General features: G+C 48.6%; 2 protein-coding genes and 1 long non-coding RNA gene across 20 annotated transcripts in view; 1 reads left to right on the top strand and 2 right to left on the bottom strand.

Moving 5' to 3' along the window:
- Positions 1 to 464: 464 nt before the first annotated feature.
- ZFP36L2 (ZFP36 like 2 zinc finger CCCH-type) lies at positions 465 to 4,749 on the bottom strand. Its single transcript, XM_086327247.1, has 2 exons — positions 4,323 to 4,749; positions 465 to 3,830 (listed from the first exon to the last, which is right to left on the bottom strand). Exons 1-2 carry the CDS (start codon positions 4,371 to 4,373, stop codon positions 2,424 to 2,426), a joined length of 1,458 nt encoding a protein of 485 aa, XP_086183373.1. The 5' UTR covers positions 4,374 to 4,749; the 3' UTR covers positions 465 to 2,423.
- A 3,546-nt stretch (positions 4,750 to 8,295) lies between these two features.
- Positions 8,296 to 17,971, bottom strand: part of THADA (THADA armadillo repeat containing) — a 335,209-nt gene continuing 325,533 nt past the window's right edge. For all 18 annotated transcript variants that reach the window (XR_015137049.1, XR_015137050.1, XR_015137051.1 and 15 more), the window contains 2 exons: positions 11,182 to 11,351; positions 8,296 to 9,437 (listed from right to left, as the gene is read on the bottom strand). Coding sequence is in view for 14 of the 18 variants with exons in the window: in XM_086327224.1 (XP_086183350.1) it covers positions 9,042 to 9,437; positions 11,182 to 11,351 (566 nt within the window). In the remaining 4 variants the exon portion in view is untranslated. The remainder of the gene's footprint in view (positions 9,438 to 11,181; positions 11,352 to 17,971) is intronic.
- LOC147363423 (uncharacterized) lies at positions 9,229 to 17,270 on the top strand. Its single transcript, XR_015137055.1, has 3 exons — positions 9,229 to 9,365; positions 11,204 to 11,439; positions 15,750 to 17,270. It is a non-coding gene; the product is annotated as an uncharacterized LOC147363423 (long non-coding RNA).

Here is a 17,971-nt window from a genome sequence, read left to right as displayed (position 1 = left end):
GGCTGGGCTTTAACTTCCCGCCCCCAATTCAGCCAGGGGCTGGCAAGACCATCCTCACCCAAGCAGTTCAGTTTCACGGGCGTCCCACTGGAAAAAAAAAAAAAAAAAATCAGACCTTCAGCTGCCACTGCAGACACGTGATCGCTTGGTGACTCACAGGCGGGCCACACCCCTCAGGCCTCCCAGCCAGGACCTACCACCAGTCAGCCAACTCGGGGATGCATCTTATTAGCAAAGGAACAGCTAGCTAAACTAATGCCCTTGACAGTCTAAATTACTTTCAGCTAAAAGAACTTGCTATTAAAACATATAGGGAGACAAGCTCTTCAAAACTCAGGCTCTGCCAGCCCTCTAAACCCTACCGCCCAACTCTCTAAGACCTGGGCAATGCCTGACAGTGGTGGGAAGCTAGAAAGCTCTATAGATATCCCCATTTTAAAAAAGGAAGCTATCTTACACATTAATACCTTTTTTTTTCCCAAAAGTTTTATTGGGGGAAAACTACAAAACATTTACAGTACAATGTTTACAGTCACAATTTGTAGTGAACTGATTCCCCAAATATATTACAACTCAAGTTGACTTAACCTTGTTACATTCAAAATACCTACTTCTGTCAAAGTAGTCCACAATACACACATACATAGTGCTCCGACTGTACCTACGTACAAACGAACTAAAGCTACTGCTCATTCAGCCGCTGTCCAGAAAAGCATTCCTGCCTTTCCACACGGGGGAAAAAAATAGTACAAGTTTTGGAATTTTCTGTAATTAAACAAGGCATATTCATGTACTACATACCATTTTAGCACTAAGAGGTGGCCTCTTCACTTTATATCTATATAAAAAAAAAGTGGTAAAAATCTTCTCCTTTTGTGCAGTTGAACCCATCCTACATTCAGATTCTCTCAAGCACTAATAGACAAAATACTTATTTGGTTGAGGAAAATTTAAGGCAAGTTCTGGCCCTTCCAAAGGCACTGTGAGATTACCCTCCCCCCCATTATTGCTACATGTCTTTATATGCAGAGTATGTCACAGTAGAACTGGTGGAATAAGCAAACAAAAACATCTTTTGCTAATTTATAAAGTTGGAATGAGAAAAGCATACCACATGTAAGCCTGATTGCAATGTGGTCATTTTTTCTTTTAAAGTTGGATGGGCTACAACCATTATACATTCTAAGAAAAACTCATAAGATATTCCTCAAACTACTTCCACAGCATCAAGATAGATTTCTGTAAAGAAATCATGCAATCTTTCAAAATTTACGTAAACAAGGAAAGAAATTAATGAAATAAATATTACATACAATCTCTTAAATTAAGATTTTTTTACTCATTTACAATAAAATAACCATGTGAAGTTACAAAAGGCATATATTACTGTGAAAAGAACATACACTCCACATTTTGCCGATTAATAATGGCAATCATAACTTAACATAATAAAAGAATATATATCTATTGCTTTTCATCATACTTGATAAATACAGTATGAACAAAATTTTCAATGTATACTTTTCACAAGATAATAAATAAGTTAAATAGTTTTTTTTCATATTGAGTTGTGGTGCAGTGGTGCGAATCAACTCAAAACAGCTAAAAATTCAGCAGTTATTCCCCATCAATTATGAACTAAGCTCTGCCCAAGGCTTCCAGAAAGAGCAGACAAAATGGTTCTAAATTAAACATCCACTAAGTGGTGGCAATGAAACCAGTAACCAGTATGAAACTTTGGAATGCAAGGTTTTTTTTTTTCCAGACATATATAACTTTGTTAAAAAACAAACACCTATGGAGCTGAGGTCTACTATCAAGGCATATTCTTGGCAGAATATTGGATTCTAAAAGCTTATAGGTTTATTAGCAAGGCGGTGGTTGGCTGGTTTGTTTACACTGGTCTGGGACAAACAATTAGGAAGGAACCTCTCTCAAGATAAGAGTCCTGACATCTGGACTGTAACTAATGCTTTTCAAGTGAAGATATGGAATGGTGGTTGATAGCTGCTGGTGCTGGGTTGATTTTTCCTAAAATCCCAAACTCACTGGAGACCTAAAAAAGTTTGTTGTTTGGTTTTTGTTCTATTCGCATCACAACTGCTCTGTTGTGAGTCTTTTGTTCATCAATACAAAAAGTTCGTTGGCTTTTTTCCCGCTCAACAAGAATGAAACTTCGTAATAATAATAAAAATAATAATAATAATAAAAAAAAACAAAAAACGAAGAGGGAACCGAAAGGGGAGGGGTGGGGGCCCCTCCCGGCACTCAAGTTCGAGTCCAAGTGCTCGGCACAGCCTGCAGTCTGCTTGTGGCCGATGTCACCCCCCACACTCCCGTGGCCCCCTGCCCCTAAGCAGGGGCGCCCTCCAACACCCCCAGAACGGCCTTCCCTTCCTCCTCCTCACTGGCGCCCTCTTGCCTCAGTCGTCGGAGATGGAGAGGCGGCTGAAGATGGGTAGGCGGCGACCTGGGTCAAGGCCGGGGGACTCAGAGCCGCTGAGGCTGCCCGAGCTCAGGGAGCCGCTCAAGTAGCTGTCGCGGTCCGACAGCGAGTCTGGGGGGCTAGGGGGCGCGTCGAACACCGGCGACTCGGACAGGCGGCGTGGCAACTGGAAGCTGAAGGGCGGCGAGGGCGGCGCGGCGGCGCTGGCAGGGAGGGGCGCGCTGGGCGGCGCCGGGGGCTGCGCGGGGGGCACCAGGCCCTGCTGCTGCTGTTGGCTGCGATAGTAGGCGGCAGCAGCCACGGCGGCGAAGTTGTGGGTCTGGATGGCCAGCGGCGTGATGAGGCTGCTCAGCTCCGGGCCGAAGGCGAAGGCATTGTTGGCGCACGAGGCCGACGAGCAGGTGGCGCAGGGTGCGCCGGGTGCGAGCAAGTCCTCGGCGCCCCCGGTGCCGTACAGCAGCGCGGCCGCCGCCGCGGCCGCGCAGCACGTCGGGGCGCCGGAGGGCGTGGAGGCTGCCGAGGCCGAGGAGCAGGACGAAGCGGACGACGAGCAAGACGAGGCCGAGGAGCAGGAGGGTGGCGGCGGCGTGCGCGACGTGGGGCTGTCGAGAAGCAGGGGCGACTCTAGGCCCCCAGGGGGCTGGTGGTGGCCCGACGGGAAGCCCGAGAAGCTGAGGCTATGGTGCAGCTTGGGCCGCGGTTCCCGCGGGAAGCCTAGGTGCAGCGCATCGCGGGCGCTGAAGGTGCGCAAGTCCCCGGAGGCGCCCCCGGACGGCGCGGGTCGCCGCTCATCAGCGTTGTGGATGAAGTGGCAGCGCGGCCCGTAGGGGCAGAAGCCGATGGTGTGGAAGGTGCGGCACAGCTCGGTCTTGTACTTGGGGTGCCGCGTCAGGCTGCGCAGCTCGTGGAAGCCGTGCGCGAACTGGCACTTCTCGCCGTACTTGCAGGTGCCACTCTCCTCGAAGGGCCGGCACAGCTCAGTTTTGTAGCGCGTCGAATTGATCTGGGAGCCGCCGCCCCCCTTCTGCTGTTGCTGCAGGTGCAGGAGGTGCTGGCTGCGCTCCCCGTTCTCGCTGAACGAGCGGTCCCGGAATTTGTTCTCCTTGTTCAGCAGGGCGGTGCCGCCGCCCCCCGACGGCTCCTTGAGGGTGCCGTAGGAGGCCGAGCCGCCGGCCGCCGCGCTACCGTTAGCTGCGCCCGGGAACTTGGGCGAGCAGCTGCCGGGGCTAGGCGCGGGGTGGGCGAGCGCGTGCAGGTTGCTGGCCGAGTGCCGTCGGAGGAAGCCCGGCGTGAAGCCCGAGCTGGGGGCGGTGGCCACGGGTGTCCCCACCGCCTTCTTGTCCAGCATGTTGTTCAGATTGAGGTTGGCCAGGGATTTCTCCGTCTGCCAAGAGGAGGGGAGCGGGGAAGAGATGAAAAGGGAGGAGGGAAGAGTTGGGGCGAGTTGTGAAGTAGCCACTACCAGCCCTCCGATTCTTTTTCTTTTTCGGATCTCGATTCGGCCCAACTTCCACCCTTAAACGCGCACAAGAATCAAGTTCGCACTGGGAGGAGCCGGACTCTCCCACCCTAGGCCGCCCTGCGGCGCGACATGTGATCCTCAGCCGTGGGCCGCAGGCCTGGGCGGCGCAAATCCCGTCCGGGAAGCCCCGGGCAGCGTGGCTGTGGTCAGCTGCGGAGAAACTAACAGCTACAGCGACTCCCTTCTGCCTTTCCTCCCAGCTGCTCCTTCTCCCCGCCCACAAGGCTCGAGCAACAGTGCAAACTCTGGGATTTTTACCCAATCTAAAAAAGTCAGAGCGGGAAGAGAACCCCCAAAGCCGAGGACAGAAGGCCAAGCCTGAGAACTCGAAGGGCTCCCTGCTCACCCGCGTACCTTGCACAAGAAGTCGATATCGTAGAAGGCGGACAGAAGTGTGGTCGACATGTTTCTGGATCCTCTAATGGTCGGAGCTGGAAACTGGGAGATCCGGAGGAGCCCTCGGGGCGGCGCGGCCGGGCCCGAGCCACGACGAGTAACGGGCGAGGGGCGAGGAAGGGACCGAAAGTTTGCTGGGGGGCGAGAAAAGAGGGAGCGGGGGCAGCAGCGTGGACTGGTTTGAGGGTGCCCGGGAGTGCGGAGTTGGGGGGAAAGAAGAATTAAGCTAGAGCGCACCTCCGCGCCCCGGGGTGCCCGGCCCGCCCCCCCCCCGCGCGGAGCCGACGGCAGCTCGCGGACTGGTGGAACTCAGCGGCCCGCGAGCGCGCGCCCTATATAGAGCCCCCGGAGCGCGGCCGCTCCGGGGCGGGCGTGCCAGGGGAGGGGACAGAACGCTGACCCCGCCGGGGTCTCCAGGCAACGCCGCCCGCCCGCTGGCGGACGTCAGGAGCCTTCCTGGCCTCCCATTGGCCGCCGCCAATTTTTTTCCTCTGGGGGAGGGGACGGAGAGGCCTCGGGGCGGGGCTGGCCGCCTTGGGCGCCCGGGGCGGCGTGGAGATCTCGGCCCAGATGGGTGCTGCTGGTTGGTGGCGGGAAGATACGGCTCCCTTCCTCTGGGGCTGTTCTGTCGGAAATCCCCAGCACGTCTAACGTGGTTGGGTTTCTGCAGCCCTGAACGTGTCTTTCCCCGCCCGATCCTGCTAGGCGAAATTTCGGAGCTTTTATCTCCCACTCTTTTATACTGGGCGCGGGAATTGCAAAGTGCAAGAATATTGCAACCGTCCGCGTGGCCCGGCTGCTTTGCAAAGGGTCCTCTGGCCGGGGGGGCGGGGACTTTGGGCCCTAGTTTAATGGGTGGTGGCTGCGTCCCGACTGCACGTGGAGATGCGGTGGGGGTGGGGGCGGGAGCGGCCACGCGGGCGGCCGCCTGGGCAGTCTCTCCCGGAGGAGCCTGGGCCCGTTTCTCCGCCCCTCTTCCCGCCCAGACTGCAGTAAACAGGGCTTGAATGCCGAGGCCTGCCGGGCAGGGCTGAGTGTCTGAGGACAAGGCGCTGGCTTTGCTAATCACATCACAAGACCTTGAGCCAGGGCCAAAGTCGCAGAGTGGCGCGGGGCGTCCCGGGCGGGAGAGCCGGCTGGGAGGACGGGAGGAAAGGCCGGGAGAGCCGCGCAGGCATGGAGGCCACTTCCCGCCGCCTTGTCCGTCTGCTGGTCTGTCCGGCTTTCCCCAGTCTTCCTGGGGGTCGAGGTACAGCTGCCAGCCGAGGCTCCCGTCCGCGGCAGCCTTGGCCTGGCGCGCCTTCCTAGACCCTCCCTAGCCGTTCAGGGCGCCGCGCCCTTCCTTAGCTCGTCCTGGGTTGCGAGCTCCCGCTGAGGCCGACTTTCAGCCAGGCAAGGCTGGGCACCGATGATTCCCCTAGTGGGCTCTCCTTACCATCTCTTGCCAGTCCCACACCCCAGAAGCCTGCATTGATATAAGATTTTGCCAGCCGGTGCCCTCTGGGTGCGAGGCAGACACCACCCCGCCCCAGCACCCAGTGAGGCTTAAGCCGCTGTCAGATCTGGGGTCCGGTCCAGGACACTTCTCCGCAGACGCTGCCTCTGAAAGGCTGGAATCCGGCCCATGATTTCGCACACCTGGCAGCCTAGGCTGTTACTGGGCCTAAGTTGGAAGGTCCAGTACCTGCCAGGGAAAGAAGCTCCCGCGACCCACGTCCCCTTGCCCAGTTGATCTTATTTCTGGCTGTGTATCCTTGTGCTTATTTACATTCCGCTGCACTCACTCCCTCTCTCAATACCCTGGGAAGGAATGAACTAGGCCTGTCTCTCAGGAAACCAACTCCTTCAAGTTCAGCTTGCATGCAGAGCCAACTGCTGGACTCCCCACCCATCCAGGGTGCTTGAGCCAGGGCAGGGCTGCAAGGACTTCAGGATCAGAAACATAGGGCTGGAGTTCAGACTCCTTCCCTTATAAACCACATGGTTTTAGACAAATCACATAATCACTTGGGCACCTGGGTTTCCTTGTAAAACTAACATAATTCCTGCTTTACTAATATATCACCTTTTGTCAAGGTGCCAATGCAAATGAGTTATCTGTTATGGTGTTTAAAAGATAAACAAGTGTATTCCATCTTATTAAATTGACAAAGCAAAAAAATGGAGCAAGTCAGACCTCCGGATCAAGGCTAGATGGGTGAAGGTCCACAGAATGGTGAATGTAGAGCTGAGAGGGCACCAGATCTCGGACCCTCCAGCTTGGAGCCAAGGGCAGTGACCTCAGAAGAAGTGACTAGTCTCACCACCCAGCCTACACTGATCGTTAGACAAGGCTGGGCATTCGTGGCGGACACTTGTAGCCTAGAATACCCAAGAACCCTGACCCTGTTTTTGTTCCTTATTGAAATGAACCCAAACGCAAAGAGTTTGAGGATGGCTCTGACAGTGGGGTATTCTGAATTGCCCTGGGAATGCATCAGCAAAGTGCGAAACAGCCATTTCCCAGGCTACCACCCCTGCTATTGAGGGTCAGTGACGAGATTTCACATACAAAAACCAGTGGAAACATGTGTCTCTCCTCTACTCCCAAGCTGGTGACAACCAGCCAAGATCAAAATCTGGGGTAAGTCCCAGTCAACACCTATGAGAACACCCACTTTGCGAGTTGGGTAGAAGACTTTGGAGCTTGTATGCAAACATGCTATGGTACATGCTTTGGTACAGAGTACCTGCTGGTAAAAATATTTTTATTATTATAGAACTGCTTTTATTTCATTTTAAATGGAGAAAAAGGGTATGCTGGCCTTTTCCAGTGAGCTGTTTATTAGAGCCAGTTTCATAATTATTCTACCATGGTTATCATTATGTTGTACCAACAATTACCTGACTTCTCACCAGCCGTGTCTTCTCAGAACAAAAAGAAATGTTAAGCTGGCAACTTTCCATCAAGTGTGGGATACACAGATGCCTAACCAGGTAATTAATTCAGGATCACAACAAACACATTTTGAGCTGAATAGTGCAAAACCACCAGGGAATTTCCTATTCTTTTTAGGACAAAACTTTGGACACTAAATTAACTTCTTTCCATGCCTCTTCCTACAGCTCTTTACTAGTAGGCTCTATTTATTTAGTGTTAGGTGGTTTTCTTTCAAAGACAAACAAATTATATTTGAAATATAAATCTTTCTGCAGTAGGAAATGATATCAAACCCTCTTCCCTCTAAACTGCCTGATCAAACCCTCAAACATCAATAAAATAATTATAACTGGTTGCTCACCTGTGAAGTATTTTAAAATATTTAGACTCTAAAAGCTGAACCAAGTGTACATTCAATTACTGAAATGGTTTCTTCAGATAACTAGGATGAAGTGGACGTGGATGAGGTTATGACCTATCCAAGCTATGAGTTTCAAGATAACTGTCTTTGAGTGACACTCTGAAATTACAAATTAAAAACGGTAAGCCAGGAGAAGGCAATGGCACCCCACTCCAGTACTCTTGCCTGGAAAATCCCATGGATGGAAGAGCCTGGAAGGCTGCAGTCCATGGGGTCGCTACTAGTCGGACACGCCTGAGCGTCTTCACTTTCACGCATTGGAGAAGGAAATGGCAACCCACTCCAGTGTTCTTGCCTGGAGAATCCCAGGGACGGGGGAGCCTGGTGGGCTGCTGTCTATGGGGTCGCACAGAGTCGGACACGACTGAAGCGACTTAGCAGCGGCAGCGGCAGCGAAAAACAAAATCAGCAGCAAAACGTATGCAATAGCGACACCTGCTGGGTGTCTGAGGAAGTGGGGAGGGCTGGATTTAGAAAAGCAGAAAATCCTGAGGTTTGTAGATTAAATCACTAAAATGGATAAATGTTTTCTGTGATACTAAGTAAGAATCTTTTTGTTACTGCAACCAAGAAAATGATAGTAAACAGTGTAGACATCAAATAAGTCATTTATTCTGACTCCCCTTTCCCAGGTTCCTTCTAACAGCCAAGAGGCTATGGTTTCAGTGGGTGGTAGAATATGATTTCTTAACAATGGCACAAATACTTTTTATTGGGGGTCAAGGGGTAGGAGCTTGTAATGGCTCTTTTAATAATGAGGATGACATGTGTAGGTCACTGAAGGCTTAAACATGCAGACAGTAAAAAACTTATTTGTAAGAAGTTAATGCTTAATTCTCCCAGGATCCAACATTTGGAACATATTTCTTACTTCACTAAAATGGAATAAAATTTGAAATTTGGACCAAGTGGGCTGTTTGCTAACTAATCCAACTCTTACAACCAGCCAAAAATGGGTGGGGGGGAAATCATATGTTAAAACCCAATTCTGTGTAGTCAATTCAGAGAAAAATGCAGACTGGCTCTGGTTGGACATTGGAGGTCCTGGGGGATGAGAAAGGTTAATTCAGGCCTGCAGGTGGCCTGCACCTGGGAACAGAGTCAATATTCACTGTGGTAGCCTCACTTCCTACAGTAGCTGCAATAAACGAGGCAGCCTTGAATGAATGAACCTAAGAAAAAATCCTCTGTGGGACAGAAGACTAGATTCACCAAAGGGAGGTTGGGGGACGAGGCGCGGTGTGAAGGGGAGAAGATGCTGGAGTTTCTGTTGAACACTTCCCTGTTGACTGAGTGGAGGAATAACCCACCCCACCCCAATCCCACAAATCCTTCTTCAACAAGCTGTTTTTGTTCTTGGAAGCGTTAACTGATTCGCTGCTGCAGGAGAATCCAAAGCCCTAAGAACTAGGGTGTCCTCCCCTTCCTTTCCTTCCAGAAGAGCCAGCAGCCTCAGGCAAGCCAAAGTCCTTTCCTCCCGAATGCGCAGTCTCGTGAACTCTGCGGACTTCAAAAATTCAGCAGTGGGAGGCAGCACTCTGAAGAGCTGGGAGAGGAGGTGGCATTGCTCTGACGCAGTCCTCTGAAGGTGACGGAGCATCTCGGGGCTGAGGGGACGCCAGCTGGACTGAGAAAGGAGGCGGAAGAGGTGCTTGTAGAGGTATTTCACGAAGATCAGGGTCTCGGCCCAAAAGTTGATTTCCGTTTTTTCAAACGGGTAGTCTTCCTCCACCTGAATCAGATGAAAAAGCCAAAACCCAGACTTACGGGGGTGTTGACCCAGCCCCAGTCCAGAGCAGAGTCCTGGCTGATGCAGAAGCAGCGTGTCCCCTCCCCCATCCGACAGCGGGCCCACTTGTGCCTGTCAACACCCCTGTACACACACCACTTGCAGCCTTGAAGGTCGCCTTCTATTTTCACTCATTGTACTTCTCCACCGGAGAGGAATTCCTCCTCCCCAGACTTAACATGACCTTTGATAAGGATGTGTTTGTGGTTCTCAGCCAAGATACCTTGGGGGACTGGTGCTGAAAAGGGGACCTCAACGCAGAAGGGGACCCTAGACCTGAAGGTGCATCTAGAAATCAGGAGAGGGGAAGGGAGATGTGAGCAGCAGAGCAGAGAGCGAAGTATTACCAACATGAGACACTGCTCTCTGAGGATGAAACCCAATTTCTATAATGCTGGGGACTTTCAAGGTCATTTTTATTGTAGACACTCTATCTTGTCTCCAAATTTTCCATAAACAGACTGCTTTTTGAACTCTTGGCCTGCTGGGGATGCCAAGAAGGCCAGCTGAGTCAGACACTAGTGAAGAGGAATTTCAGTTCTCAAGATGCTTTTGCTGCTTATCTGGGTCCTCAGTTTCCCCATCTATTGACTGCTCCCCCTGGAGCAGTTTAATAGTTTTATTTTTTAATAAACATAATTTTAATTTTAATAAAATAGCAGTTTAGAATGGCTGCGATCCAAAAGTCTACAAATAATAAATGCTGGAGAGGGTGTGGAGAAAAGGGAACCCTCTTACACTGTTGGTGGGAATGCAAACTAATACAACCACTATGGAGAACAGTGTGGAGATTCCTTAAAAAACTGGAAATAGAACTGCCTTATGATCCAGCAATCCCACTGCTGGGCATATACACTGAGGAAACCAGAAGGGAAAGAGACACATGTACCCCAATGTTCATCGCAGCACTGTTTATAATAGCCAGGACATGGAAGCAACCTAGATGTCCGTCAGCAGATGAATGGATAAGAAAGCTGTGGTACATATACACAATGGAGTATTACTCAGCCATTAAAAATAATACATTTGAATCAGTTCTAATGAGGTGGATGAAACTGGAGCCTATTATACAGAGTGAAGTAAGCCAGAAGGACAAACACCAATACAGTATACTAACGCATATATATGGAATTTAGAAAGATGGTAACGATAACCCTGTATACGAGACAACAAAAGAGACACTGATGTATAGAACAGGCTTATGGACTCTGTGGGAGAGGGAGAGGGTGGCAAGATAAAAAAAAAAAAATAGCAGTTTATTAAACCTGGAGGGGTTTAATAGTTTTCTTCTAGTGGCCGAGACCCTGGAAGGACCCTGATTCTCTGGGAGTGTTTCAGCTTCACACCTAATTGTGGGGAGCCCTTGGTTACTCTAATGTTGATGAATAAGCATTCTCCATAATTAAACTATCAACTTCCAAGGGACCTCTTTCGAAGTCCCCTCCCCAACTCTGATGGGAAGGCTTACCATTGGAACCCCTGAATCAGCAGGAGAGCTGCCCGAGCAGCACCCAGCAGGCTGGGGTCATGTGGAGATTTTGTTAATCGGTTACTACTGTGTATCTGAGCATCCGGAAGCACACTTTCAAGCCATATCAAGCTGACAAAAGCCTGTTAAGTGCTGCCTCCAGTGGGCGTAGGTAGGACGCTCTGACACACCTCCGCCGCCTGACACCCTAGGGATTACCTGATGTGCGCTCTCCTCACAGGCCACGAGGTCCTCACCCTCTCCCAACAGCCATCCCAGCAGGACTGGGAGTCCAGGGGTCAGCTGATCCCACTGCTGGAGCAGGTCACACAGCACAGCCAGAGCCAGATCCAGTGCGCTGGAGGCATCCACCTGACAGAAGGCAAATTCTGCAAAGATGAGAGAGGTGAGCCATGAATGTGCTGCTGAGAGCCAACTGGGAGTCTGTGCAGGATTCTGAGGCAGCGAAAGTCCCAGGTAAGATCACTGCCACCACCTGGCAGGGAAGCTGGTGGGAGAGGCTCACTAAGGGTTATTTGCTGTCTATACACTAGAATGAATCATAGGCCTGAACCCCACCATTTCCGTGCCCCCTATCCCAGTGTGGATAGAAGCTGCCCCATCTACAGGAATCTCTCCCCTCAACCCAGCTGGAAGGATATCAGGAAAGCATCCCACCCAGCATTTCCTCTGCAGGCCTGCTGACAATGCCTGACCTCCATCACTTTGCCCCTTCCTCTAAAACAAGTCCCATTGAGCACATGACACATTAAATCTCTAACATCTCTGAGCAGGGCATCAGCAAATTTTTTCTTAAAGAGCCAGAAGGTAAATATTTTAGACTTTGGGAGTCTTTTTAATATTTATTTGTTTGGCTGCACCGGGTCTTAGTGGTGGTATGTGGGATCTAGTTCCCTGGCCAGGGATCGAACCTGGGCCTCCTGCACTGGCAGTCTTAGCCACTGGACCATCAGGGACATTCCAACTTTGCAAGTCTTATGGTCTCTGTCACAATTAACTCTGCGGAAAGCAGCCATAGACAATATGTAAACAAATGGTTGTGGCTACTAGGTTCCGATAAACCGTTATTTCTATTCCAATAAAATTGGACTTTCATGTGATTTTTAGGTATCAACAAATAATAATTCTTCTTTTTATTTTTTCCAACCATTAAAAAAATGTAAAAGCCATTCGCAGTTCACAGGCTGTACAATGACAAGTTGTGGTTGTTTAATTGCTAAGTCATTTCAGACTCTTTGCAACCCCATAGACTGTAGCCCATCAGGCACCTCTGTCCATGGGATGTCTCAGGCAAGAATATTGGAGTGGGATGCCATTTCCTTTTCCAGGGGATCTTTCTAACCCAGGGCTTGAACCTGTGTCTCCTGCTTGGCAGGCAGATTCTTTACTACGGAGCCAGCTGGGAAGCTCCCCAGTGGCAGGTGGGGGTGGAATTAGCTCATAGTCCACTGCCCTCTGTGTTAGACTGAATTCATTTTTCAGATACTCATCTTAGCTGACTGCGGGAAGGGTGCTGAAAGAGTAGAATGGGGCACAGAAAAAGGAAGTGGATGACTTGGGGAAACCATTGCTTACTTCACCATTTTGCCTTCAGTTCAGTTCAGTCAGTTGCTCAGTTGTGTCCAACCCTTTGAGACCCCATGGACCGCAGCATGCCAGGCTTCCCTGTCCATCACCAACTTCCGGAGCCTACTCAAGCTCATGTCTGTTGAGCCGGTGATATCATCCAACCGTCTCATCCTCTGTGGTCCCCTTCTCCTCTTGCTTTCAATCTTTCCCAGCATCAGGGTCTTTTCAAATGAGTCAGCTCTTCGCATCAGGTGGCCAAAGTGTTGGAGTTTCAGCTTCAGCATCAGTCCTTCCAATGAATATTCAGGACTGATTTCCAGATGGACTGGTTGGATCTCCTTGCAGTCCAAGGGACTCTCAAGAGTCTTCTCCAACACCACTGTTCAAAAGCATCAATTCTTCGGTGCTCAGGTTTCTTCATAGTCCAACTCTCACATCCATACATGACTACTGGAAAAACCATAGCTTTGACTAGATGGACCTTTGTTTGGCAAAGTAATGTCTCTGCTTTTTAATATGCTAATTTGGCCACAACTTTTCTTCCAAGGAGCGTCTTTTAACTTCATGGCTGCAGTTACTATCTGCAGTGATTTTGGAGCCCCCCAAAATAAAGTCTGTCACAGTTTCCATTGTTTCCCCATCTCTTTGCCAGGAAGTGGTGGGACCAGATGCCATGATCTTAGTTTTCTGAATGTTGAGCTTTAAGCCAACTTTTTCACTCTCTTCTTTCACTTTCATCAAGAGGCTCTCTAGTTCTTCTTCGCTTTCTGCCATAAGGGTGGTATCGTCTGTGTATCTGAGGTTATTGATATTTCTCCTGGCAGTCTTGATTCCAGCTTGTGCTTCATCCAGCCCAGCATTTCTCATGATGTACTCTGCATATAAGTTAAATAAGCAGAGTGACAATATACAGCCTTGACGTACTCCTTTCCCGATTTGGAACCAGTCTGTTGTTCCATGTCCAGTTCTAACTGTTGCTTCTTGACCTGCATACAGATTTCTCAGGGGGCAGGTCAGGTATTCCCATCTCTTTCAGAATTTTCCACAGTTTATTGTGATCCACACAGTCAAAGGCTTTGGCATAGTCAATAAAGCAGAAGTAGATCTTTTTCTGGAACTCTCACTTTTTCGATGATCCAACAGATGTTGGCAATTTGATCTCTGGTTCCTCTGCCTTTTCTAAATCCAGCTTGAACATCTGGAAGTTCACGGTTCATGTACTGTTGAAGCCTGGCTTGGAGAATTTTGAACATTACTTTGCTAGTGTGTGAGATGAGTGCTATTGTGTGGTAGTTCTTTGGCATTGCCTTCCTTTGGGGTTGGAATGAAAACTGACCTTTTCCAGTCGTGTGGCCACTGCTGAGTTTTCCAAATGTGCTGGCATATTGAGTGCAGCACTTTCACAGCATCATCTTTTAGGATTTTTAGACAGTCCTAAATATGGGTTTGAAGGGAGGCTCAGGGCATTGACATTTCCGTTAACAACCCTGCGCCTACCACCACCAACCTAGAGCAGGCCTGAAATGTGGGACTGAAATCTTGCCACACAGATAGTACATTTCTACAGACCCATCCATACATCAATGCTGTTTTTCAATGACCCACTTGTACTGAGACCTCATCTTTCTCAAATCCACATCTTCACTGCAGCCCACAGACCTTGTCCTTGACCATTTGGCCCCCAAAGAGACTTGCTCAACACACAGGGAGAAGCCTCAGAGTCTGGAATAGAAAGCTGAGTTCCCTAGCGTGTTGAGCCAGCCTCTGGGGACCTGTTAAGTGCCAATCCCCTAACCAGGTCCTTTCTCTCCAGTCCTTCAACATCCTCTGGCTTGGGTGTTACCTTTCTTAATTCACAGATGAGGAATCCAGGCACAGTTAGGTTATCTCACTTGCATACAGTCAGAAAGCTTTAAGTGGCTATAAAGAAACTGGAATTGACAGCAAGTTTCATGGTGTATGCAGAGTGCAGATTTGGAGAACTAGTACCAGCATTCCTGAGACGTAGTTCTTCATGGTGAGAGCAACAGAGCTGATGACCCTCCATCAGGGCCAGCACTACACAGAGCCCATGAAGTGGGGCCTGGGCTCACAGAAGCAGCCCAAGGACCAATGTCACCATCTTCAGAGCCCAAAATCAATCCCCCAGGTCACCTGCCCCTTAGGCTCTGCAGCTTGGCATCAGGCTTCAAACTGGGAACAGAAAAAGTTGAGGCGACGTGTGAAGGTGCATTTTTGGCTGCAGGTCTGAGCCATGTGTTGGTCTAGGCTTTGCCTATGACACAATCTCTATTTTTTATCTCTGCTGACTCCCCTGTGTAGTTCTCAACTACTTTAGAGTCTGTAAGGGGAAGAGAACACCATTAATTGGCATCTTTCAAGCCCCAAAGACTGAAAATATACATGCGGACTAGCATACAATGAAACACACAGCAGATGCTCAGAACATTCCAGTTTATGACTCTGGAGATTATGAAACTTCCTTTACCCCACTCGATTTGGATTGAATACTAACACAGGGACAGCCACAAAGAAAGCAAGCAATAAGTTGATAATAACAGAGACTTTCCTTTTATTTGAATCCTTGCTTGTCCCACCACCAGAAGGGAGGTATCCTTATTTAATAAATGAGGAAGGTGTGCTCACAGAGGTTGGGTAACGGGTCCAGAATCTCACAGTTAGCAGTGGTGGCACTGAGCTAATAAGCATCTTTCAGTCACAGGCCACGCCCGCCCTGCAGGGAAGCCTTGGAGAAACACTCCCAGTACCCCATGGAGATGAGGAAGTCAGACTCAGTTTTATTATTTTTATGCATTAAAAGCGGGGCTTCCCTGATAGCTCAGTTGGTAAAGAATCTGCCTGAAATGTGGGAGACCTAGGTTCAGTCCCTGGGTTGGGAAGATCCCCTGGAGAAGGGAAAGGCTACCTACTCCAGTATTCTAGCCTAGAGAATTCCATGGACTACATAGTCCATAGGATTGCAAAGAGTTGGACACGACTGAGAGACTTTCTCTTTTCATGCATTAAAAAGAGCTCCCAGCTGAGGGTCATATTTTGAAGAAAGGGTCAAAGCTGTAAGTCCTCTATATTGTGGCATCAGCATCAGGTCAGCTTCTCTTGAAACCTTCCAGAAAAATCTTCCCTCTGATTCACCACTTATCCCTCCCTGCCCTGGCTCTTCTTTTTGTCTCCTTAAGGCAAGGACTGAAAGCTCTATGGGGAAGAACATAGTTTCATCCACCAGCAAAACCAGTGCCTGCAGCTTGTGCAACACTCCCAATGGGTCCATGAAGACCACTCGGAAGTTATCAGAGATGCCACCAGGAAGGCCAGACTGTTGCACCTGCCCCGCCTGAGGACTGATGTCCCCTGTCCTGCACCATGTAGTTGGGCATCACACTTAGAAAGTGCCAGGGGAGTCCTGGGAATGACTGAAGCTCTAGAGGAGAGCTGGTGTGTTGTCTGGAAGTGAATCTACTAGAATTATAACCATCCAAACACTGACCCCACCAAGTGAGGAGAGACGAGGAAGGGGAGCTGGGATGGGGGTGAGGGGAGGATTAGATAGATTTAGACCTCCTGCTTGAGGGGCCAGATGCACCTTGCCAAGTTCCTTCTTTTATTACTTTACCCTGGACTAAAACAGCTCAGCCAGAGCAGCCCAGTCTCTACTGGCTGAATGCCTTCTGAAGAGGAGGCTGAAGGGTAGGGAAAGGGATTTTCAACATAACCCTGCAGACCAGCCAGGCTCTCACAGGCTTCTCTCAAGGAAGCAAGAAAGCAAGTGGCCAAGCAACAGGCATGTTGGAGGAATCTGTTGTGTGTCCGGAACAGCCAAAACAATCTGGAAAAATACAACAGAACTGGAGGACTCACACTTCCTGATTTTGAAACTGGCATAAGGATAGACATAATATAGGTCAAATGGAATAGAATTGAGTGTCCAGAAATAAGTTCTCACAATTACAGTCAATTGATTTTTGACAAGGGTGTCAAAATAACTGGTTGGGGGAGGAACAGTCTTTTAAACCAAGGGAGCAAAGACAACTGAATATTCACATGCAAAAGAATGAAACCATGCCCCTACCTCAAAACATACATGAAATTAACTCAAAATACCTCAAAACATACATGAAATTAACTCAAAATATATCAAAACTAAAGTTAACAAGTAAAACTATAAAACTCAGAGAAATATAGGAGTAAGAAATGGTTTTTTAAACATGACATCAAAAGCACCAGCAATAAAAGAAAAATTAGACTTCATCAAAATTGAAAACTTTTATACTTTAAAGGACATTATTAAGAAAGTGAAAAGAAAATTCACAGAACTGGAGAATATACAAGGGGTATGTATTTTAAATACATAAAGTGAAAGTGAAAAGTGAAAGTGAAAGTCTCTCAGTTGTGTCCGACTCTTTGTGACCCCATGGACTGTACAGTCCATGGAATTCTCCAGGCCAGAATACTAGAGTGGGTAGCTTTTACCTTCTCCAGGGAATCTTCCCAACCCAGGGATCGGACCTAGGTCTCCCGCATTGCAGGCAAATTCTTTACCAGCTGAGCCACAAGGGAAGTCCAAGAATACTGGAGTGGGTAGGCTATTCGTTCTCCAGCAGATCTTCCTGACCCAGGAACCGAACCAGGGCCTCCTGCATTGCTGGTGGATTCTTTACCAAATGAGCTATCAGCGAAGCTCTTAAAACCCAATCATAAAAGACAAATAATCCAGTTAAAACATGTGCCAAGGGTCGGAACAGACATTTCTTTAGAAAAGATATACAAATGATCAATAAGCACATGCAGAGATGCTTAGCATCATTAATCATCAGGGAAATACAAAGCAAAACCACAATGAGAAACCCCTTCATACTCACTAGTGTCACTTGAATCAAGAAGACATATGCTAAGTTTTGGTAAAAGATGTGAAAAAATTAAAACTTCCATAGATTGCTAGTAGGAATGTAAAATGGTGCCAGCCACTTTGGAAAACTGTCTGAAACTCTCTCCAGCTCTTAGACATATACATATACCTAAAAACATATGTTCACACAGAAACATGTACATGAATGTTCATAAGACCATTATTCATAAAAGCAAATAAGTGGAAACCATAATGTTCATGAACCAATGAAGGGATAAATAAATGTGGTACATCCAAACAATGGAATACGATTCAGCTATAAAAAGGAACGCAGTACCGATACATGCTACAATGCAGATGAACCTAGAAAACATGCTAAGTGAAGAAGCCAGGCACAGATCACATACTGTATAATTCCACTCATATAAAATGTCCATAACAGGCAAATCATACAGACAGAAAAGTAGATTAGCGGTTGCCAGGGGTTGGAGAATAGGGAGAATGAGGAATGGCTGCTGATAGATAGAGTGTTTCTTTTTAAGCTGATGCAAATGT

Source organism: Bos grunniens, chromosome 11 (genome assembly GCF_055505025.1).
Source record: "Bos grunniens cultivar Pamir isolate PY7600 chromosome 11, Bosgru_T2T1.0, whole genome shotgun sequence".
NCBI lineage: Eukaryota > Metazoa > Chordata > Mammalia > Artiodactyla > Bovidae > Bos > Bos grunniens.
The sequence above is the reverse complement of the archived record's forward strand: the minus strand, read 5'-3'. Positions and strand labels throughout refer to the sequence as shown.

Coding starts and splice junctions, on each gene's coding strand:
- ZFP36L2 (XM_086327247.1), bottom strand. CDS start 4,373: ATGTCGACCACACTTCTGTCCGCCTTCTACGATATCGACTTCTTGTGC. Junction 3,831..4,322: donor ATATCGACTTCTTGTGCAAG/GTACGCGGGTGA, acceptor TCCTCTTGGCAG/ACGGAGAAATCCCTGGCCAA.